The sequence below is a fragment of the Anser brachyrhynchus genome, assembly GCF_964034855.1.
Source record: "Anser brachyrhynchus genome assembly, chromosome: 7".
NCBI classification, from domain to species: Eukaryota; Metazoa; Chordata; class Aves; order Anseriformes; family Anatidae; genus Anser; species Anser brachyrhynchus.
In genome coordinates, this window is record NC_137701.1 from 406,880 (window position 1) to 430,535 (window position 23,656).

Genomic DNA, 23,656 nt, shown 5'->3' on the forward strand with positions numbered 1-23,656 from the left:
GCTGAATCGAAAAGGAAAGTCAAGTCAGGTTTGGTAGGAATGTATTTAAATGAAAGTGACTTTTATCGATAAATCAAAAGGAATTTGAAGAAAATGAAAACGCGGGTTTGCTGGCTCTGTTCTGACAGTCCATTTGTGCAACGGAAAAAGGGCAGTACAAGTACCTCACTTACGGGAAACCTTGAAACCTTGTGGTGCAAAGCTGGGAACCCTCTTTGGTCGGCTATTTTTGTTTTTTACAATATTACTGCATTATGGTAAAAAGAGGAACCAAAATACTAGGCTTTTAAAGGAGAGAGTAGCTTGCTTCTTGCTGCTTGCTGTGAATGACAGCAAGGTACTAGAGAGTCCAGCGAAGGGCCACCAAGATGATCAAGGGACTGGGAGCACCTCTCCTCTGAGGAGAGGCAGGGACTGCTGGGCCTGTTTAGCATGGAGGAGAGGAGGTGCAGGGGGGATCTTATTGGTGTATATAAATACCTGAATGGATGGTGCAAAGAGCATAGAGAGCCATTGTGTTTTCAGCGGTGCCCAGTGCCAGGTCAAGAGGCAACAGGCACAAACTGAAACGTGAGGCTCTGTCTGAGCATCAGGAAATGCTTTTGCACTGTGCGGGTGATGGAGCCCTGGCACAGGTTGCCCGGAGAGGCTGTGGAGTCTCCCTCTTTGGAGGTCTTCAAGAGCTGACTTGACATGGTCCTGGGCAACTTGCTCGGGGTGGCCCTGCTTGAGCGGGGGGGTAGACCAGGCGATCTCTAGAGGTCACTTCCAACCTTAACCATTCTGTGGTTCTGTGAGTCTCACTTGTGTTTTTACATGCTGCGTGGTCTGCTTCCTGTCTTCACATCGTGTGATAAGCACAGTGTGGTTATATGAGGGGTTTAACCTGGGAAGAAAAAAAGTCACACCAAAGGAAGTTTTTGACTGATATTTGAAGTTGGGTGGTGCAAATAAACAGTTTACTTTTTCAGTGTAATGTTTAGATCTGTTACAGTTTAAATCAGATCTTTATCTTTTAAGACAAAGATTTGCAGCCAACTTTAATCTTGGGGGAAGGGAGGAAGCAAGAGAGAAGTAAAACTAGTTCCTGGTTATGATTGTATACACTGATTTTAAGATGGTACACTTAGACCATCGTGAAACTCTGAGGTCTGTGTTGTTACTGAAAATGCTTTCTGTACCACAAGCCTTTTCTTGAGTTCTGTTTCCCTGATTACTGCTTCGGAGGCCTTAGCAGTCCTAGCATCATCCGTCTTGACCTTTTACAAGTACGGAGTTCTTTTATTGCTCGTGCAACAAGCACGTGCAAGATGCACTGAGGCCCAAGGTAAACTTCATTAAACTCCGAATGTATTCTCTTCTTTATGGCTTAAACTCCCAGTGACTGCATTTTTCTCTGTCATCAGAATATATTGATTGTATCATCAGTGTAGCCTTGGGACGTAAAATACATGCCTCTTTAGCTCAGAATTGACCATTGTAACACTTAAAATGCTAATTTTTCAGGCACAAAGGAGAGCGAAAGCTAGACAAGAAACTGTGCGGTCCCGCGCTACGTTAAGTACCTCAGCACGGCGCATCTTGGAGGCAATGGAGAAGCTGTCAAGCCCTTTGTTGGTAAATAGCACTTCTTTTAATCTGTTTTTGCTTCATGTGTTTATAAAACTTAGTAAATGTGCCATCAAAGCATAAAGATAAAACTATTCTTCCTTACGTTGTGGCCGGTTTAATTTATTGCGCTGTTTTTTCAACAGGATGCTAAAAGAATGGCATCTGTTTTGCCGCTGTGTTGTGTAAGTTGACCATGAACCCCCACATTTTTGTTGCAGGGAACCCTCTCTCTCAGGAAAAAAAAAAATGCCCTCTAATATTTATGCTTTGTTTTATCCCTTAGCCTCCGGACATAGATAAACCGGATATTACTGACTTCCAGTCCAAACGAAGAAAGGTAAGAACCAATAATGACTTAAGCTGAGGTAGATAACTTTTTCAATGCTTTATCACTATTAGAAAAATTTTCTCAAACCTCAGTGACAACATAGACATCAAATCAAGTTAATATTGGCATGTATCCACAATAGATGATGGGTTGTGAAGATTACTCAGGTTAAGAATTATGTTATCTTTGTAAGTTGAGAGCAACAACTCTAGAACACACCAAGTCGTTTTATCTTGTCCCCCAACTTGGGGTGAAGCTGCATATTAAAATTCCTGTTGAGGCAAGTTTTCTCTTGAAGAAATGATCACAAATAGAAAAATACTGATTGAGTGGTCATATAGACTTTGTACAGACTTCCGTGTTCATTCGGGCACAGAAAACTAGTTTTTGTGCTTTTTATCACCATTCAAAGTAAAGAGGAGGAAAATTGTTAATTTCCGACGCTATAAATCTTACGCTCCTAAATTCCTATTTGGAGGTAGCACAGAACTGGTGATAATGCTGTGGTAAAGCATGATTTCCTTTCATTTTGTTTAAAAAATGAAAACTAGTCATCTTTTTTTGATGACTTTAGTTAGGGGTATCATTAAACTGCAAAACTGTACCAGGCACAATAGCTCTTGGTGTATTAAATGCCTAACTGGGGGAATTAATATTTTTCATTTTTACCTTTAAAACCAGCGATGAACCATCGTTGGAGTCTGATAAATTTTCCATAAAATTAAATGGGCATCTCTTTCTGCGAAAACATCTGTGTTTCCAGTATCAGTCTGAGTGTACAAATGACCACTTGTTAAGTGTATGGGCTTCTTAGGCTGGAAATCAAAGTGGACAGTAATACTGGTTGCTTATTGCTTTTAACTCTTTCAATCTCTGTATTGTTTAGCCAGCACAATCTCCATTTGGTAAAGTTCTAAAATGAATGTAGCAGCAACTGCTTAGTTTTTAGGGGGGTAGAGGTTTTTTTTTTCTTTTTCTTTTTCGACGCTATAAATCTTAACGCTCCTAAATTCCTATTTGGAGGTAGCACAGAACTGGTGATAATGCTGTGGTAAAGCATGATTTCCTTTCATTTTCTTTAAAAAATGAAAACTAGTCATCTTTTTTTGACGACTTTAGTTAGGGGTATCCTTGGGCTTATTAAATTGCAAAACCCTTAAATGACCACTTGAAGATCAGGTGACTGAAGGAAATAACAAGATGTGCAAACTTTTCATCTTCTGTTCTAATGAGCAAAGGGACAGTGTCTCAAGAAGTTTCTGTGCTAATTCCTTGATTGGATGGATGTATAATTAAGTTTACAATCACTTCAGAGTTTACAAACATCTCAGATTTCCTGGACCATCTTTTCACCATCTGCCAAATTACAAGGGCATGGAGAAGTGAAGTATATCATAAATATTATCCAAATAACTAAAACCAAATCTGGTGTGAATTCTCAGTTATATTATAGCAATATACCTGTGATAAGGCATTAAGAAAGATCTGCCAGATTTGCAACAGAGAGCCTGAAATTGTCAGCCACTAAATGAATGTTGCACGCAGCTGTCAGTGGGTGAAAGGAGATAGATTGTCTATTCATAATACTAGAATTCATAATGGTGGCGGGAGAAGGGTAGCCCGCAATGAGAAGCAATTATTTGCTGAGGAGATGATCGTTTGTTTTCCTGCTAAAGTGAACATGCGGTTGACGGAACACTTGTGCACTCGGGCTAAACTTCTGCGGTGGGTAGCAGTGATGTGGTATTTTTCTTATTTCAAGGAACTGTACCAGGCAGAATAGCTCTTGGTGTATTGAATGCCTAACTGGGGGAATTAATATTTTTCTTTTTTACCTTTAAAACCAGCAATGAACCGTCGTTCACTCGAAGTAGATTTGTGAACTTACATAAAACATGTCTTATTCAAGGTTTCAAACTGAATGTAATATTTTTTAGAAAGATGTATTTTTGTATACTTTAGAGAGAGTGTGAATCCTATTACTAAGAGCTGGGAGATACTGTGAAATTAAAGCTGCAGCGTAAACAATTTCCTGTTGGTATTGATTTGAACAATAGCATGCTTCCTAAGACTGTATTTTCTGATCCTTAAGACCGCAGGCGGAGCCATCGGTAAATCTTGTAGCCTTTAGGGTTTGTTTTCTGTCTGACAGTTCAGTTAAGTCAGTTTTGCAGAACACGCAGTGGTCTGTGTTAAAAATTAACTCTGGTCTGTGAAAATGCTTTGAAAAGGGAAGTCAAACCCACTACTTGAAGTGCATCTAATGCACATGTAAAGCATTGGATCATATTTTAATGAATGAGATTATTGTAAGATTGACAAGTTGTTTTTTTTTTGAGTGTGTTCTATTGTTTGTGTAACTTTGAAGAGGGAAAATGTAGGGAATGTGAAGCCCAGAAGCCTGTATAATTAGTTGCTTAACACTTCGAATGTTAAATTAATGAATTAAGCTACTAAAAAAAAAAATCACAGTGTGGGCAGAGGAAAAGATAGGAGCATATTCTAGGAACATGGGTTATTTTAATTATGGTAGCATGAATTATTTTGTCTATGAAGCTAACTGCCAAATTTTGAAATGGAATTCAGTCAGACTTTGGCTACTTATATATAGCTTTATGGATTTTGTTACTGGTTTTCTGGTGATTTCCCTCTACAAGTTGAACGGTCTTCAGAATTTTCAAATTGTATTCACTGAGTGCCAAGACCGATGGGGGGAGGTTTATAGTTCTGTAATTTGTTTTCATCAATAAATATTGGAATTAATTTGGGTGGACGTAAGGATAAATTGATTGCTGTTTCCCTTTCAAAGCTGGAATCCCAGAATGCATTCCAGCCTCCACCTGTTAAGAGACTTGTGACACCAACAGTAAACCGTCAGCCGATGCGTTATACGCGGTATTCTGAACCATCACCGACTTCAACTACTCAGTCCAGCAAAATTTGCCAGAGAGGAGACACAAAGTACCAAGTGAGTACATTTTTGAGTCTTTATGTGCCTGTTTTTTTTTTCCAGTCTTGGAATGTTTCTCAAACCAATTGTTATCCTATCTTTGCAAAAAGTACTGATAGTATGTTTGAGGCGAGCTTTAAGGCAGTGGGAACCATTGTGAAATAGATTGAGCTTTTATGGATTTAATTCTGTTTTTGGAACACTCAGTGTCTTGTGGTTGTTTTCACGATGTCATGATGTGCTATTGAGTCATCCTGTTGTCAGTGAAAGAATATTAAAAGACAGAAATGTTTTCCTTTTATATTCTCATGTACACAAAGCTGTCACTGATGAAACATGCCCGTGTTCTGTGTAAACTATTCCAGGTGAGCTATGTGCTCCAAGTGAGAGTTCTGACAATGTGCTGAGTTATCGGTTTTGATTGCTTTGGAGTAGATGGAGTCTAATAAATTTTCCATAAAATTAAATGGGCATCTCTTTCTGCGAAAACATCTGTGTTTCCAGTATCAGTCTGAGTGTACAAATGACCACGTGTTAAGTGTATGGGCTTCTTAGGCTGGAAATCAAAGTGGTCAGTAATACTGGTTGCTTATTGCTTTTAACTCTTTCAATCTCTGTATTGTTTAGCCAGCACAATCTCCATTTGGTAAAGTTCTAAAATGAATGTAGCAGCAACTGCTTAGTTTTTAGGGGGGTAGAGTTTTTTTTTTTCTTGTTTGTTGATAAATGATAGAAAACAGAAAAGTATGTCCCTTTTACGGGGCTGGTAAACACAAGTTTTGATGAAAACTCTCCCCCCCACACACACAATTTTTGTCATTTTGTTTAAAATAATTACTTTCTTTGTTAGAGGATTTGACAAATTTGATTTAGTGTTCTATCAGTTTGTCCTCAATGCTGAGTGAAGCAGTGATGCTTACTTTAGCCCCAAAATTTAACTGAACTGTACCCACAATGCTGAATTACGGAACAACGTTAAGTAGGTGAGGTGTATTCAGTGCTATAAAATTAAAAATAAATAAATAAAATAAAAACCACAAAAAAACCACATGAAGTGGTTGTTGGTACTTTGTGTATGCTGTACATATTCAGCTAAGTCTTGAACTAAACTTAACTTGCAGGGGATGAGAGAGAAGACTTTGCCTGCAGAACAGCGAGCAGAACCATCTGAAAGGTATGACATCTATTAATTTAAAACTTACTTGAAGAAAGAAAGAAATCTCCTTTTTCAGTACGGTCTGCACCTGAAAGGTGGTGACAGTTCTCAGTAAAAGGAATGGGAAATCCAATGAAAATTTTGTATTTTGAGGGAGCTGCAAAGTCTGGATTGTGTTTGAAGATCAATATAACTTTGAGAAAATTGTTGTTTTTATGAAAGGAAGGAAGATGAGCAAGAATAAAAGTACTGATACACCGCTTTTTATCCCAAGTTTATCTTCTGAGTAGGATACGAAGATGGGAAACGAGGCACGTTATAATGCTGTATCCACAGAAAGGATCTTTGCTATTGGAGGCCTAATTTTTTCCTTCTACAGGAAATATGGCTCATTTTGTAGTTTAACTAAATCTGTAGCGTTACAAATTTTGCTTTGACAGATATTTCATGGTTTATAACTCAGTTTACTTATAACAAAATAATTTGTCCCTCCTAATGTTCCCTAGGGGAAAAGCTATTAGTTTTAGCTATTTAATTGCTTGCAGTTTGAAAGCTCTGTCCTAATGGGATGATTCTTTCTGAAGTATTCTTTAGAAGGTGAAGTAGGGGAAGTGAGTTACAGTTCAGGAGGATGTTTATTGATGTGTTTTTTTCTTTATTTTTTAAGCAAAAACATGGAGGAAGATTTATGATTTATTATTCATTTTTTTAATACTCCTTTCATGATGAAGTTAATTGTCTGCTTTGAGTTCACATGAAGACCATGTGTTCTTTAGGATCATTTGAGGCCAAATGCTAACTCATCTCTAAAATAAAAAAAATCCAGCAGAATTAATTGAATTTCTTCTTGAGGAGACTGCTTTGTGTTATACTGCTTTCTTGGTTTAGGTCAAATGAGTTATCCTCCAGATAATATTGATGGCTTTTCCTTCTGGGCAAATGGTGTTTTGGGTAATAATGCTTGAGTTAAGGGACTTTGCACTCTGTTTTTAGGGAGTCGCTCTTTTCAAAGAACAGTAGCAGGGAATTTTGTTGACTCTATGCTCATCTGCCAAGCAATTCTTATGTGACCATGGGCATTCTTTGGCTTGCAGAAAGAACTCAACACTTTGTTTTGGCATCTAAAAGTTGGACTTCACAACAACCACCTTTTTAGGGGTGGAAGCGACTGGCTTTAAGGTTCTGGTACAGGTGCAATCAGGTGCTGGGTTTTAATTATGTTTTTTTCAAACTGTTCTAAATTGTCTCTGTTAGAACTCCTTTCTACTTCTCCATTTAGGAAGGAGATACAGAAAACTCACACTGCTTTTGATTTCGTTCACAAAGTTTATTGCAGTGCCCTACCTTTTGTTTGTAGAGTAGGTAGTGGTGGTAGTGTTTTTTGTGATGCTGGTCTCTGTTGGGTGCCATGTTCTGGAGCAGGAGCACCACACTGATCTGCTGGCAAGAGTCCCTTTGGACAGTTGAGTTGGAATACTCAGTAAATCTCTGGCCCACCAATGCTATATATCTATGCGTGTGTGTGTATATATATATATTTTATATCCTGAGTCCAATTGTAGATTAGACTTGCTTGAAGGCTGACAGCTGTCTTTGCCCCCTTGAAGCTCACAGGTGTTAACAGAAAGAGGAATATGGGCTGTTACGGGCAAGCGATAGTTGTCTGAATGAAGATCTATTTTGATGTAAGACTTTTTTCAGAATTCTAATGGATTGACAGTTCGGATTAGAGAAAAGTCTGAGCATATGCCTTAGGGATCTGTCTTCCTCTATGCAGTTACAGTGCTAAGCAGGCTGTTGTCAAGTATTTGACAAGTTTAGACCAGTTCTCCTCCTCAGTATTGTGGGAGTTTGACCTGGTGTCTTCCAGTGCGATCTAATGCACTTCTGTACTGACTGACTGATTGGCTGCAAGATAAGCTTTGATGTCACAGTTTTTCCAGGCATACTTCATTTTCTTGCCATAGTACTTTTGTTAGAGTTATTCCCTATTTCACTTCTGGTTTGGGTTATTTTTTCCCCATTTGCTCTTGGATTAGGATATCTTTCTGGTTTTGAGCTAGGCTTTTTTAAGTACCAGAAAAACGCCTTTGTATGCCTTACAAAAGGGATCTGTATTCATGTCTGAAAAGACTTCTGGAATGTTGGCATACCCAAACACCTCTGCTGTTCCTGCTGATGGCCACACGAAAGCCAGAGCTGCTTCTGAAGCTTAGGCCATATTACCTTGCCACACAAGTCTAAGGCGTCCCTATTCTATCAGAGCTGTTGGCAGTGTTTCCCATGTGTATGTGTGCATATGTGCACTCTTTCTGTATTTTTGTGAGCTGTTCTTTTATATCCCTGCAAAAGATACACGTGCATCGCAGAATCAGAGAACCAGTCCTATTTAAAGGAAGCACTGGAAAATAACAATCTAAATCAGCTCTTCTATTTCAGGTCTTCTGGCTTAGTCATTGTTCCCGTGTGAACGGTGCACTTATGTATGTCCTTTTCATTGCTGCTGTTAATAAAGTTTTTCCTATTTAGAACATCAAGTATTTACCAGCGTTTAGCAACTTGTGAGACAGCTTTAGTTTTTTTCTGATCAGCAGGTTTCAATTCTAGGACTAATAACAGCTCTAATATCTTGAAAAAAAAATTTGGCTGGTAATTTTTTTTTCTCTTGTTTCCCCCAACTTCTGTACTGTCGTGTGCTAGCAATGTGACCAGCTACAAATTCAGTACTGCTGCGTCCAATGGTCTGTCTTCAGGAGTGAGTAGCGGAGGTGGCAAAATGAGAAGGGAAAGAGGAATACACTATTTATCAAGAGCTGTACAAGAACAGGTAAGTGACTCTTAAATTAATTGCTGTCACTGAGCTTACTGAAGTAACTAGCTAAGTGTGTCAGTTTTATTGCATCATAGTAAATTATAACAATACCGCTTTATTTTTGCATTGTTTTTGTTTTCTTGTGGGTTTCAGAGCAGGCTCCAATTGATTTCCTGTGTTTGAATACCTGAACTTTGCTTATGTAATTTTGAAATTTTTAATTCTCTTACCTTGGAGATTCTTCAAACTATAACATTTCTCGTTAGCAATTGAATGAATGAGTCCTAAGAAGAGAAGTTTTGGTGAAGGTTTGTATAGTTTTTCTAAAGGAATGATACTTGAAACGAGTGCCAAGTATAAAAAGAAAAAAAAAGCTTAATTTTTGGTTTCATATTTAAGTCATACAGAAAGATACAGGCCAAGAGTGTGAAAAAGAGTAGTAGAAGACAGCATTCTGCATGTCTGCTAACGATGACTCAGTTTTTGATACTCACCAAACTCATTGTGAGAGAGTTTTTTTCTCATTTTAATAGGAAAAATCTATTCCATAAAACTATGACCATGAATATTCAGATTATTTTTTCTTTTATTGGATGTTATATAAGCTGCCTGTAAGTTAATTTAAGTATTTATGTTAACATTAAGTATTTAATTAATATTAAGTTAATATTAAGTATTTAAGTTAATTTAAGTTTCAAATCATTAAATGGGACTTCTGGATGATGCAATATAAAGAAATCGTAAACACTGTTGTTTATTCCTGTAACACAAATAAAATAATGGTCCAAATATCAAAGGTTCCATAAACTTTTCAAATCAAAACTGTGAAACAGATGTAAGCTACAGGATGCACTGAATATCAGTAGTACCAACTTACATCCCTGCCTAGTCATTTCTAAGTAGATCATGATAGTACTGTACAAATTTCGGTCAGATTTTCTATGCCATTTAAAACATAACTCATCCAATCTTAGTAATCAAATAAAGTAAGTGGCAGGGATGAAAATTGAAGTTGTTAAGAGGCTCTCTTCTGATTTTTATATTTGCATCCTGATACATGGTATAGACTGTATTTACCAGAACACAATCTTCAGTGCTGCTAGTCTGACTTTCTTTGGTGCTTTTTGTGTTTAGTTTGGTTGTTGAACCTACCTGCTTCTTTAAACATTACCTTTTTCCACGTTCACTGCTGTAGTGACTTTAGAAACTTTGGCAGCTATCCTGCCTAATTTTGCAAGAGGAACACTTTCTCACTTGTCTTGAGAGTGTACTCTTAATTGAAGCCATGCGAGGGTAGTTAGAAAGGATGATGCTTCTCCAGAGCTTTGATGACTAAAGTATAGAAAAGAAAGAAAGAAAATGTGATCTGTGCCTCTCTGTTCTGCACAGGTTTTGAGTTAACTTTCAGTGTTCTTGCTGTACAGTTGTTGAATAGAGTATAATGTGGAAGCAGGCCTGCCATAAATTAAAATGACGTGGTAGACAGAGGTGGGGAGATCGGGATTTCTTCTGGAAACTTGCTTTCTCTTAATTTGTATGGATTTTTGTTCTATTTAATTTTGTTAATAAATTGGGTGGGATGGGGTGAGAAAGTAGTATGTCTTGTATAAGAAAAATTAAAATTTGCAACTTTAGGAAGTGGAGGAACCAGTGCTACCGAACATACCCCTACCCATCAGTGCTGCATCGCTGCCTCAGTTCAATTCTAGTTTCGTTGGTAGTAGCGCTGTCTCAGCGTCACCGAGCGCTGTTTCAACAGCAGCAATGAGCACGGCAACTCCAGCAGCTGCGACGGGCATGGCAAATCCATCAGAGGTGGAGGGCATGACAGATCCATCAGAGGTGGAGGGCATGACAGATCCATCGGAGGTGGAGGACTTGACAGATCTATCAGAGGAGGAGGTGGAGGACATGATATATACAACGGCGACGTCGGGCATAACGTGTTCAACAGTGCCCTCAGGCTTGACATATCCAATAATGGCGGCGGGCATGCCATATCTGCTGATGACAAAGGACAAGGCAAAGTCAACAGCGGCAACGACAAGCGTGGCAAATTCAACGGAGGCGGCAGGCATGGCAGATGCAGCAGCGACGGCGGCGGGCAAGGTAAATCTTTATGCTATAAATAATGTTTACAATGAGTATACTGCTTTATTGCGAGTTGACTTTTTCTGTGGTGCTCATGAAACTAACAAATATTAGTTTCTACGCAGCTGAATGAATTGGGGTTGTATGCCAGTTTGGGGAAAAAGGCATAAATGTTTTGATTCTGCTTCTCTCAGTCTTAGAGCCTGCCAACTCCCATTTAACGTGATTGTATAACTGCTTCAAATGCTGTGGAAGTCTGCGGGGGAAGGGGGGTGTGGACTTTATGCCAAGTTATTTATAGTGGTTTTGGCAGGGGTAGAGTTAATTTTCTTCGTAGTAGATGATGCTGTGTTGCAGATTTGTGAGCAAAACAGTGTTGGTAAGGCACTGGTGTTTTAGCTGTTGCTGAGCAGTGCTTACACAGTGACAAGTCCTTTTCTGTTTCTCACGCTGCCCTGCCAGCGAGGAGGTCGGGGATGCACAAGAGGCTGGGAGGGCACTCAGCCAGGACAGCGGAGCCCAGAGGACCGAAGGGATATTCCACACCATTTAGCATCGTGCTCAGCAATAAATGCTGGGGGAAAGAAGGGGAAGGAGTGGGGAGTATGTACAGGGTTATGGCATTTGTCTTTCCAGGTAGCCATTACATGCGATGAGTCATTAATGCTACCTCAAATTTAACAACTTTACTTCTTTACTTCCAGTTCTTTTCCCTGTTCCATTTGGAGGGAGTGAGCGAGTGGCTGTGTGGTGCTTAGTTGCCTGCAATGGTTAAACCACAACTTTATTTAAGTTATTAAATTAGAGGTAACGTGGTCATATAAGCCTCACATAGAATGAGCCTAGGGTGCAATAATTGGCATATTATTGCAATAAAATAAACATTAATCTGTTCCAGAGTACTTGAAATATTTTTTGTACGGTTTGAAGTAGACAGCTGCTTTAACATGTTGAGGTGTTTGCTGAAGTTCTTGGAGTATCATTGGGCTGAGTTTGCCGTTCTTCAGCTTCCTGGCTTGCTTTTCCGTGCATTTAGACCTAAGTAGCATCTCCAGCTTTTCCTCTCAGTTTCTGGAATTTGGTTTTGAAGATATTGTCCTATACCCACTTGGAAACTTCCCTGTGTTTTATTATTACTTTTATCTGCAAAATAACTCAAACATCAGGTTTTTCGACGTCACTGCGGGACTTCTGTTGGGTAGTGAATTCAGGTAGTTGTTGCTCTTAAATATAAACCTTTAATTCTTTTGAAAATACAGATACAACCAACAAGTACTGTTAGCAGTCCTGAGTTTGCGTTTTCATCTCCAGTTGTGAAATCTACTGAGGCAGAAGTGCTACCTACGTCTTCTGTAAGTAAAATAATAAAGGAGCTTGACTTTTTTTCTTAGGCATTTAGTAGGCTGTTGCAGAACACTAAAGCAGAATCTGCCTTGATGGAGAAAAGTATGTAGGCTTCTGGCTTATAATTTGTCATTCAGCATGCGTGCTACAAATGTGAAGAGCAGCTTTCAGATTTGGTTTTGTGTGTGCATTCGATTGAAGTTCCTGTGGCTTGAGAATCTGAAAAACCTCTCTTGTTCATAGCAGATTGGGTTTACATTTAGTGTTCCCGTTGTAAAATCGGCAGAACTTTCTGGACCCAGTGGTACTCCAGTGACGCCCTTTCTTACCCTAGGTAACTGAAACTTTAGCACTTCAGATCTGAAGTGCTGATTTTCCTTTTTTTCTTTATTAAATCTTCAATCTGTCCTGTCTGCGCATGCTAGCAATTCCAGGCAGTGTTGGACTTCTGCAGTATTTTTCCAGTGACAGATCTGCTTTTATAATTTTTGTTTTGTTTTGTTGCTTTTTGTTTTGCTTGTAATCATAAAGCATTGCAAAGTAAGTAGAATTTGTGAAGATTCTTATGTGAGAAGCATGAAAGCTGGAAATTCTTGTTTCTAACAAAAGTGAGTATAATCTGCTCTAACTAGGTCACATTGTGAAAGCTGTTTTTGTTTTCTTTTGTTTCAAAAGACACCACCACCTCAACCAACATCAACACACAGAAAGAGGAGGTCAAAGATTTTGCTGGTGGTCCCTTCACCACTGCCCACGTATTAAAGGAAGGAAGCGTCTTAGACGTTCTAAAAAATCCTGGAGAGATAATGAACTCCTTTTAAAAAGATGCTGCAAAAAATACGCTAGCATTTTTTATTAAAAAAAAAACCAACACACGACTTATGGTTAATAGAGTATCTGCTATAAATATGAATGTAGGAGAGCATTACATTAAGCGCTGCGTTTGTTAGGGTGCATCTGCCCCCTTCTATTCTAAGTGGTGTTTGTTGCTGGAAGTAAAACTGCAAGATGAAAAGCAGATGGGTTGCATCTCCTTTACGTATTAGGATGTAATTGTAAATGAGGTACTAAGAGAATTAGCCAGATAATCGGTGTTTCATTTTAAGTAAATACAATTTGTGGAATTGAAAAGGAAATGTTTGTAAAACTCAACACTCCTGTCCCACCTTCAGCCCAGGTGAAGAAAGAATAGGAAAGAGCTTCAGTTCCAAATACATGGCGAAAGCTGCGAATCTTTGGGCCTTAGCTTACAATGGCTCCTGTGGATTAAAATTTAAACTGCAAACAGAAGTGGAGTGTTTTACGTTAAAAACCCTTTTCTGAATTTTGTTTTTAAGCAATTGCAATTGTTTTCAACAGTTTCATAAAGTGTGTCTGTGGAAAAGATATCTTTTAAGAAAAAGGGCTTTATTGAATTTGATCTTTTCCCAAAAGTCTTCTTCTAACTTACATACTTGTGAAGAAGGCAGCACATTTCTCTACTGGAAAGAGCTAAGTGAGAGAAAATACATTGTGCATTTTGTTTAAGGGAAGACCTCTGAGTGAAGTGACATTCACTTTCTTTATCGGTTTAAAAGAAGCAGAATCTAAATCCACATTGTTCAAAGACTTCATTTTTGACTTAAAAAAAACCAACAAACAAACCACAAAACAACTATGTTCAAGGTAGATTTACAAGCAACTTGAGCTGCTGTTTAAGATGCATTTCCTTTAGTCTTTCTGTATTAGTAGCTTGTCTTTTCTGTTAAAATTGCCACCTTTTAAATAAGGAGTTGTCCTGTGTCCGATGCATTTTGAAAAAGATTATAGAAAATTAGACAGTTGTTCAATTGTCTTGAGTTTTTATTATTTAATTAATATTCAGCATCTGTGGGAAAATACCGTATGGATTGCTGCTCCGAGTACAAACTTCTGTACAGTTACTGGAGTAGATTTGAGTCATCTGCTACGGAAGGAGGAGCTTTAGAAATTTGATTCGATTGGGCATCGCGTCTTAATCAAATTGTATTATTTCCATTCCACGTTGGACTGTCAGATTTCAGTCAGCTACTGTCTGTTTGTACTTGTATCGACCAGTGAAAATGTTGATTTAAAGCTTGCTTGGAAAGAAAGAGTTAAATGAAGCTTTAACGAAATGTTCTGTTGTGACCCAGTGCAGCAGATGAAATTTCATCCGTTTAGATAAGATTTCTGGGGACTTCCTGTTGCGCTCGGTCTGAATGTCTAGTTGTAACCATTGGCACCTGAGTTGAAATTTTTGCCCTCTAGTAAAGTCACTTAGTTACATGTAGTGAGGTGCTGCGCTAACAGGAAGACTTTTTTTTCTTGCTTCCTAGACTTTGGATTGTTGAAAACACGCTCTTCTACGTCTGCACAACCTACAACAAGCACAGTGGTTTATACTAGGCCTGCAATAACAACTTTTTCTGCAGGTAAAGAGACTTCTAAACAAGCATCGTACTGGCAATCTGATACATGTGACCCTTTTCTGCAAAACAAAGACATAAAGGACAAATGTGTAACTTGTCAAGCTACTAAAGCCTCAACAGTTGAGAGTATGAAACAGACAGTAAGTTCAAGTCAATGCGACACCTCAAAGCCAGCAGCGCCCCCAGCAGGGATGCTGGGCTTTGGAGACAAATTCAAAACAGTACCTGGAACGTGGGATTGTGATACATGTCTTGTCCAAAACAAACCGGAAGCTACAAAATGTATAGCATGTGAGACACCAAAACCTGGAACGGGAGTAATGCCTGCTCTGACATGACCAGTGGTCACAGACAGCTCGGTGACAGTGACATCCTCCTCGAGCAGCACTGACACAACAGCCACTCTGGGCTTTGGAGACAAATTTAAGAAGGCGAAAGGCTCTTGGGACTGTGGAATATGCCTTGTACCAAATAAGACGGAAGATAACAAATGTGTAGCCTGTCAGTCTGAGAAACCAGGTATGGTCCTTTTTTTCCTGTTGTTTCCATCCTAGCCTCTGTGAATCTTGTACAGAATAAAAGTACGTTGCATATATGGAATATTTTAAGCAACACGATTCCCAGGTACGGTTGATGGGTTAGCGGCTGTCTGCAGGATTGGTTTACAGGCACTTCAGAGGTCTCAGCCCAGGTTCCAGCCTGTCGCATAAATTGAACTGATTGTGAAATGTATTAGTACGGAGCTGGATCAATGCAGATACCCCCGGCTTTGCAGCTGGTGAGGGAAGATGGCTGAAGTGAGTGACTTAATTTAAAAACAACATAGTGATTTTTCACTGGCGAAAATGAGAACTCCATAGAAAGAGTTAAAAATGACTGCGTTTTTCTCTTTCAAAAAATAAGTAAAAAAAATTACAGAATGTGGCCAAAATGCCTCTACTCACCGTTTGTATGTAATTGAGGGGAGATGTGAAGCCAGATTTCAAGACAGTGTAGTCTTAACTAGTCTTAAGCTAAAGCAGAGAGATGCCTATGAAGGTCAGTGGTAGGCTTCAAGAAAGCGAGTGACCCGCTGGATAACTTCTTCAGGGCAGTACTGGGTTGTTTCCCATTGTGTGTGACCGTAATTGATTTTGAGCGTGGTTGTATTGTTTTTAAAATACGATTCTAATTCTAACTTTGACTCTAAATGTCATTTAACATGCCATTACATCGAAAAACACCTGTGCAAATATATCCTGGAAGAAACAAATTAAGGTGGACTAGACCGGGCTTTTGTAATCATCCTGTGCGGTAAGACTGAAATTTCATGAGGTAAGATAATGGATTTCAGACAGAGTTGATTCTCTTGGACTTCCAACCTCTGAGCGGTCAGTCGGCATCTTTGTCTGAGGCTCTTGCCATTGCAAGGAGGAATTTTGGAAATGAGGGGTTTACTGTGACCATGGTGCAGTGAATTGCACGGTTACGTTGCACTTGTCAGGAGGAAGAGCGATGCAAGTAATACTAGGATAAAAGTTTTCTGCGTGTGCCGTGGAAGGGAAGAGCCATTCTTGTCTTTCCGGTTTTGAATTTGAAGCGTTATCTTCTGCTTCTCTCTTAAAAGGCACCTTTTTTTTTAAAAGGCACCTGTCAGGCCTCTTTATGGAGGTTACACTGTGGTCAACAGCAGCAGAAGCTTGTGTGCTGAACAGAGTTGTGTGTTGTTTGGAAGCTTTGAGTTCCACTCTGGTTTTTTTGTTTGTTTCTTTGTTTCTTTGTGGGTTTTTGGTGGCTTTTATTTTCTTCAGGGGCGGGGGGGGGAGTTGCGGAGTAGTTTTGAACATTTCTGTGGGATTTGACAAATCAAATTTAAAAGTTAATGCTCATTTTATAGTTCATGTTCAAACAGGATGGTTAACTGTCTTGTTTGTCTCACAGAGGGTCCAACACCTGTGACCAGTAGCAGTGCATCTGCATTTTCTGCTCCTTCTGGAGAATTTCTGGATTTAGACAAATTCAAGAAGCCTGAAGGAAGCTGGGATTGGGAGACCTGCTTGGTTCAAAACAAAGCAGAGGCCACGAAGTGTGTAGCCTGTGAAAGTGCAAAGCCAAGCACCAAAGCAGAGCTCAAAGGTAATACTTAATGATTAAAACGAGGATGCATATTCTGTGATTTATTTTTTGGTTTGCTCTGATTTTTTTTATTTTCTTACCTGTTAAGCACAATTATTTTTTCCTTTGAGGTGTGGCAAAATTATTCGTTTTTCCTGTAGGAATATTGCCTAGATAACATCTGTTTCCACACTTTTCCCCAAGAATAAGTTTATCCTTTTTAGAGAAAAGCTTTCATTAATGACGTGCTTGTTCTTTACATGCCCTACACGTTGTTCATTTGGAGTTCAGACTAAAAACATGATCTTTCAAAGAAGTTCGTATACTTTTTAAAGCCAGGTGGTGGGCAGAAAACACAGTTGTGAAAAGTTTTATGTAGAGAGGAAGCATGGGGTTTTCTTGTTTGTTTTACTGTTTGGTGGGTTGTTTTTTAAACAGTTTTGACTGGAAAGATCAGGACTAGAATGTAGTTCAAACCTTCACGTACTGCAGATACACCGTGGGTTACGGACTTGACATTCACTTATTTCTGCAGGTTTTGGTACTGCGACTGCGTCCACAAAATGCTGCCTTGCCATCATTTACATTCGGTGTTCACTCAGAGCGTTCAGGTGCAGAGTCTGCAGCTGCCTCACAGTTTATTTTGGGAAGGACAGAAGAGAAGCAGGATTCTGTCACTACTGCTGCTCCGTTAGTGTTTGGAAAGAAAGCTGATACTGAAGAGTCAAAGACACAGCATCTCAACACTAGGTTTAGACGAAAAATTGCGACACCTTAAGGAACCTGTCCTGCATCTCATACAAGCACAGAAGTTGCAGTGTCTCAATGCTAGCAGTACAGTTGGTGGTAAAATCTTTAGTAGGGTGAAATAGAGGCCTCACACCTTTCAGAGAAAAAAAGAGATTATTCCCACATACTTGCAACTATGCTGCAGAGTGTACTGCTGTTACTCTAGTGCTACAAAGGTCCAAAAATCACTGAACAGTTATTAGCCAGTTTTGTATTCCTTTAATTTGTTGAAAGACTGCAGTAGAGGATTGAAGTTTTTATTGAGGATCACTGTGTGGAAAAATTCTGATTGTTAAATGTCATTTGTATGACTTAAGAACCGCGTTTTGGAGTACAGAATTCAGTATTAATTCCAGAAGGGGTAAGGGGAAGGACATTAGCTAGTAATCCCGAACAAAAGCAGTGTATAGAGCTATACTGATTTTAATCGCAGTATTCTTACAGTTGGTCTGTTACTGAACAGATATGTTTTGGGGAGATATGGTGGCCAGGGAGGCGTGTGTGTTTGTGTGCTTCCTCTTCTAGTTAAGGTTCTGGGGTTTGGTTTAGTCAGGAAAATTCGATGAGGCACCTTGTGTAAAAGGAAATGTTAACCAGCATTTTTCAACACGGTGTAGTCCCTTAAAAGTGTCATAGATGAAAAGAGGCCATAACCGCTGGGGGAAAAAGTTAGTGGGAAACTGAGAGCAGGATCACATTCAGTAGTGAGAGAGCAGCAGCCTAGGGAAAGCTGATGAATGACTGTAACAGATAGTTCTATTTTAAGTGTAAAACAACACTCAGTACTTTATAATGGTGGTCTTACCAGAGGGTTCTTCTCCATGGCTCCTAAAAGCACGTCTTGAAGGCATTCGAGTGCAGTGAACTTAAGCTGTAAGAGTTGGGCTGGTAAGATTGGCCTGATTTGAAGCTGTAGGCACGGGGCTATAATTTCTGAACAGGCTACAAAAGAAACTGTACCACTGTGCTTTTCAGTGCTCCGTTTAGCAAAGCCATCAAATTGTTGCAGGCAATTGATGTTGTTCTTCTAAGAGCACCTGAAAGATATTTTTGTTTGAAGAGTTCAGAGGTACCGGTTAATACTGGTTCAGATAATTACAGCCAGCTCTTGGTGTTTGTGACCAATAAAGTTTGTGGCTCCAAAAGGAGTGGGTTAGTGCTAACTGATTAACTGCTGTATATGCAGAAATATGGAATCTGATTACTTACGCAGAGAGCACTTAAAATGTATTGTTTTGCTGGCTCTCAGTGAGTTGCATCTTAATGCTACCAAGGAATAAGCTTTTTGCTTCTGGCCCAAGTGTTTTAATTTGGTGAAAGCCTTTTCTGTGCACGTGCACATGCCAGAGAGGTTGCTTAAGTAATAGAAGCTATAGTAGCTGCTATCTTCTGTTTTTTGTAGAAGACAGAAACTGAATTCGTTAGCTTTGTAACTGTTATGCATACTAGAATTGGTTTTCTCCCTTTTGAAAATAGTAGAGGGTATGCCTATGTCAGATTTGGTGAGCAAGGTGATCAGATGAGGGCACTGCAAGACTGCCAGAACGCACCAGGTCTGGGGGGAAAAGGAATCCGGCTGAGCATAGGAATTTCTAAAAGGTAACCAAGGAGTTGTGCATTGATACAGTTATTCTAAATAATCAGATTCTTGTAGCTCTGCCTTTGGAAAGTCTGTGGCCCTTGCTGTAGTGGCTGCACACAGGATGCAGTCTACAAAACCAGAAATGCAGAAGTCCTATGTTTTGACTCCCTGGATTCATCAACCTGCTTCAGGATGGCTGGGGGAATCCAACTGTTAAGTCTAGCCAGACAGCGCAACTTGGGCTTAGCTGCCATTGTAACCAGCCTTGTTTCTCAACAGCAGCAAAGCTGAATGCATTGGTAAATATTTTCAGGTTTGGGCCTGCATAAGGTAGAAGGGACAACAAGTGGTTTTATATGCTAGGGAGTTCTTGTTCTTAGAGCTTTCCCTCTAGTTTGAGAGAAGCACATAACTAGTTTTATAGTGGGTTGACAGGAAAGAAGTGGGGGGGAAAAATGGGAACGCAGGGGGAAAGCCAAAGGCGTTATTACTAGAACAGGTTTAAAATGCTATTCTTTGCTTTTCATGAGCTTAGGGCAATGGGGAGTTTAAAGCTTAGCACTTCCTGAGAGGGTTTCTTACTCTACCGGCTCAGTTCTATCACTTATTTAAGGCAATTCAGGTCTCTGAACGGTTAAAGAATTGATACCAAATTTGATGAACTTTGATTCAGGATACTGACAAAACAGGACTTCATATAAACAATTTCAGTATGTTCATGAGGTTAGCTTGTGTGTTCTGTTAAATAGTAAAAAATGACACTTCTGTTTCTGTTTACCTAGCATAATTCTGCAAATGTTGCCTCCTTCTGCTTTAGAATGGAAATGCTCTTCTCCAAGAGAGCACTGTCCAAACTTCTTTGCCAAAATTTTTTGATTAAATTAATATTGTTTTATTTTGAAAACAAGAATAAGCCACAAACATGTTTTCTTGCTTCGGCTATCCAGAAGAACGTCAACAGTATTTTCAGATTTTCCTTCCCTACACAACTGTATGTAGGAAGAGTGCAGTTGGAAGCAGAAGACGTAAGATGATGTATCTTCTGTTTGTTTACTACAGTAACAAGACAATGGATTACCTCTTTATTAGAACTTGTGTAGCTTTGCAGTATTGAAACAAATGTAGGTATTAAAATACACATCAGTAATACGTTTCTGAATGGCTGAGTACCGTGCTCTCTTAGCATTGAAATACCCAGCCATTGGATTAGTTTGTCCCTCATGTTTGCTGAGTTTGGAAGCTATTTCAGAATGCCTTCAGCTTGTATTCTTCCCCAAAAGCATAGAACTCACTTCTCTGCATCCCCAATTCAAGTGAGAGAAACTGGGCACTGCAGACACAGGAGGTCTGCCTGTACAGAATCAGTGAAGACAAGTCTAAACAGCGGATTTTTTTGAATATGCAGCTGGGTTATCTGAATGTTCTTTATGCAGTGTACCTCAGTTTTAGTACAGATAGCACTTGTCTTGGTTCTTGTCATTAGTCTGAAGCTGCCCCTGAGAAAATCTTGAAAGGGAAAGTAGTGAAAGCTAATCAGCTGGCCCTTTCTTCTTAAGAACCAGTGTATTTTGTAATTCTCCCACTAATAATAAGGCGTCATGCTGGAGAATCGCGATTGTGTTGTTAAGCAAGACTGACTTCACCTGAGCGGTATAGTTGGCAGCTGTTGAATGTTTAATGGACTTTAAACAAACAAAAAAACTGAGCAGGTGGAGGTAGACATGGCAAACTGACAGGCAGCGTCAGATGCTTCTTTGAAATGGATAATCTGACTCCATTCACTTCTTTCTGGAAATAAGATCTAGTAATTAACCAAACAAAAGATAGAAGGGTTAAGACTGCATCTTTAAAGCAGCTGTGCTTGATAAATGTCTCTGGTCTTAAATCAATCTTTAGCAAAGCACAGAGACATAGCAGCAGCTTGCTTATGCCAACGCTAAAAATACTTGATGTGTACAGGTAACCATGTCAAGGCTCTGGAGTTAATCCATGAGAACAATTCCTTCTGGTATTGGCAAAGGTGAGGATGCTTGCTTCTATAGAAATGAGGTTTTGAGCTGTGACTTAAGCTGTCACTTAGGTGACTGTTTAGGAAAGCTTCCTTTTAAGCTTTGAAGTATGTAAGCTGACAAATTGTTTAAGTTCAGAACTGGGTTTACAGTCTCTTGTTCTCTGACTGTATGCAACTTCTCATGTTTCAGACTGAAAGCAGAATTGCAGCGGTACCAGTCATACAACCATAATGATTATTGCCAAGATTACCAGAACTACTACTCGCAGAGGAGTTACGATGCTTACGCTGACTACAACTACAGCTCCTATGCTCCCTGTGACAGCATGCAAGCTGTTGGAGACTGCTCTTTAGGAGATTCTTTAATGGCTCCAGCTGTTTTTGAGGTAAAGATAGTGCACGCTTGCTGTAAAGAAAATATTTCACAGATAATACGTTGTACAGATTTGTGTGAATCAGCAAAAAGAATCCGAAGTTGAAAACATGCTTTCTGCTTAGTGTGAAGTTAAAAGAGCAGATTCCATTCAGAGGTGTTTGTATTTAAGTGCTTAAATAGTAAATCCATAGAATTAGTGATTTATACACCATTATTTGTTCACGCATACCAAAGAATGGTTTTGACAGCATAATTGCGTACGCTTCTTCTGTTCCTGTTCTTCTGATTTGCTTTGCTTAAAGCAAATTAAACAGTTGTTGTAAGTGGTCTTATGTAAGTGGTCAATTTATTAGTTGTGACCTCCGGAGGTCCCTTCCAACCTGTACTGTAATATTGGCTTTCTTCTAAAAATAAATAGATAAAATGCCATCTATCCTTGTAGTTGTAGGAAGAAGGAATGGGTTGAGACTGCAGCACTTTGAATCTGTGATGCTTTCTGAAATGAGTTATGATTAAACTTAGCCTTTTCTGTCTTTCAGGAATCTTCAGTTATGACTGCAATCGGTGATGACCTAATTACTGACGGTAATAAGGGTTCTATCATTGTCACTTGAGTTTAGCCATCCTTGTGCCTTTTAACAATACAAGCCAACCTCTACTGGATGAAGAACATCTTGAAAATTCAGCTGAGGTCAAACCTCTGTGGGGTTGATCTGCAATCAGCTGGGGTTTTAAAGCTGATACAGCATACACTGACCGCATCAAGTAAAACGGGACACTGTCAATGCTTCGCAGCAGGTTTCTTGTACCTGTGCCTTCATTCCCATTTGAAAATGGTCTAAGACAGAATTTTGTTCTTTGTATTGGTTCCGCTAAACAGATTTTATATTAGAAGCTCAGTAATATGCAAAAGCTTTGTTCTCCACCCTGAGGTAAAAGCTTATGTTGCAGATTCCAAAAGGAGGATTCAGCTTGCACTTACAAATACGGTACAAAACATATTTGCGTCCTGGAAGGTTTGCAAAGTTCCTCACGTGGAGGCATTTTGTGTTAGTGTTTAGAAACTATCCTATGTAACGTGTATTGCCGTAGAAGTGAATTAAATGACTCTTGGGAGGGTTTCATGGCTGATTATCCTTAAACGTTATCTTTACTATCTTAAACATTGTCTTTGTCTTTATCTTGAAAGACAATTCTAGTCCCAGCCTTCTAATATACAAATTCCCAAAAGTTGGAGTTGTGAGGCTCAAAATTTTAGAGGACTAAATACCTCACTAAAATTAGTAGATCTAATAGCTTATTACACTTAGCTTAAAATACATTTTATTAGCCATTTCACGTGAAGTTTTTTTGTGCGCATGCCTCAGATTTGATACTTGGACTTACCAGGCTTTTATTTTCAGATCCACAGCTCTACTTGGATGTTGATGAAATGAACAGACAATTCACGGAGACAAGCGAAGAACTCTACGATTCACTCATGAATTGTCACTGGCAACCTCTGGATACGGTCACTTCTGAAATCCCCTCTGCTATTTAAGTGTCTTCTAGAGCATGACCGTTAGGACCAAAGTGCTAAAACTACATTTCTTCTACATTATTCTAGCTCATAAGTTTTAAAGCACAATGATAGGTTGGGTTTTTTTTGCTATGCTTTTGACAGTTTCTGTAATCTTTTTGTTCATCACTCTCTTGGAGCACCATGAAGTCATGTAAATATTCGAGAAATGTAAAGAGGTAAATGGGGTCTAAAGATAGACTTGCCTGTGTAAATAAAAAATTTGTTTCTGCAAACCTGCCAGCAAGGGATTTTACTTGTACCTGTGTGCAGCACGTTCTCTTCCGGCTTATGGAATTTAACAAGGTAGTAAGGGTATTTCATCTGTCTTTATTTTTATATGGGCATTAGGACACAAGCAAAATCTAGCTTCCCCTTGTTTTCCTGGTTCCTTAGGTAAGCGACAAGCCAAGCCTTTCATGTGCTTGCTTAGACTGGAAGTATGTATGGGAGACACTCACAGGCCTTGCTATGGAAACACCTGTGCCCACTTTTTCCTGCAGGCTGCTGGCTCTAACTGTACTA

At 39.3% G+C, this 23,656-nt stretch overlaps 1 protein-coding gene across 1 annotated transcript; it reads left to right on the forward strand.

The window, feature by feature from the left end:
- The first annotated feature begins 3,678 nt into the window (after positions 1–3,678).
- LOC308198054 (uncharacterized protein) lies at positions 3,679–23,367 on the forward strand. Its single transcript, XM_080599601.1, has 6 exons — positions 3,679–4,907; positions 6,011–6,063; positions 8,746–8,872; positions 10,493–10,966; positions 12,208–16,836; positions 17,351–23,367. Exons 1-5 carry the CDS (start codon positions 4,821–4,823, stop codon positions 12,337–12,339), a joined length of 873 nt encoding a protein of 290 aa, XP_080455727.1. The 5' UTR covers positions 3,679–4,820; the 3' UTR covers positions 12,340–16,836; positions 17,351–23,367.
- The last annotated feature ends 289 nt before the right edge of the window (positions 23,368–23,656 follow it).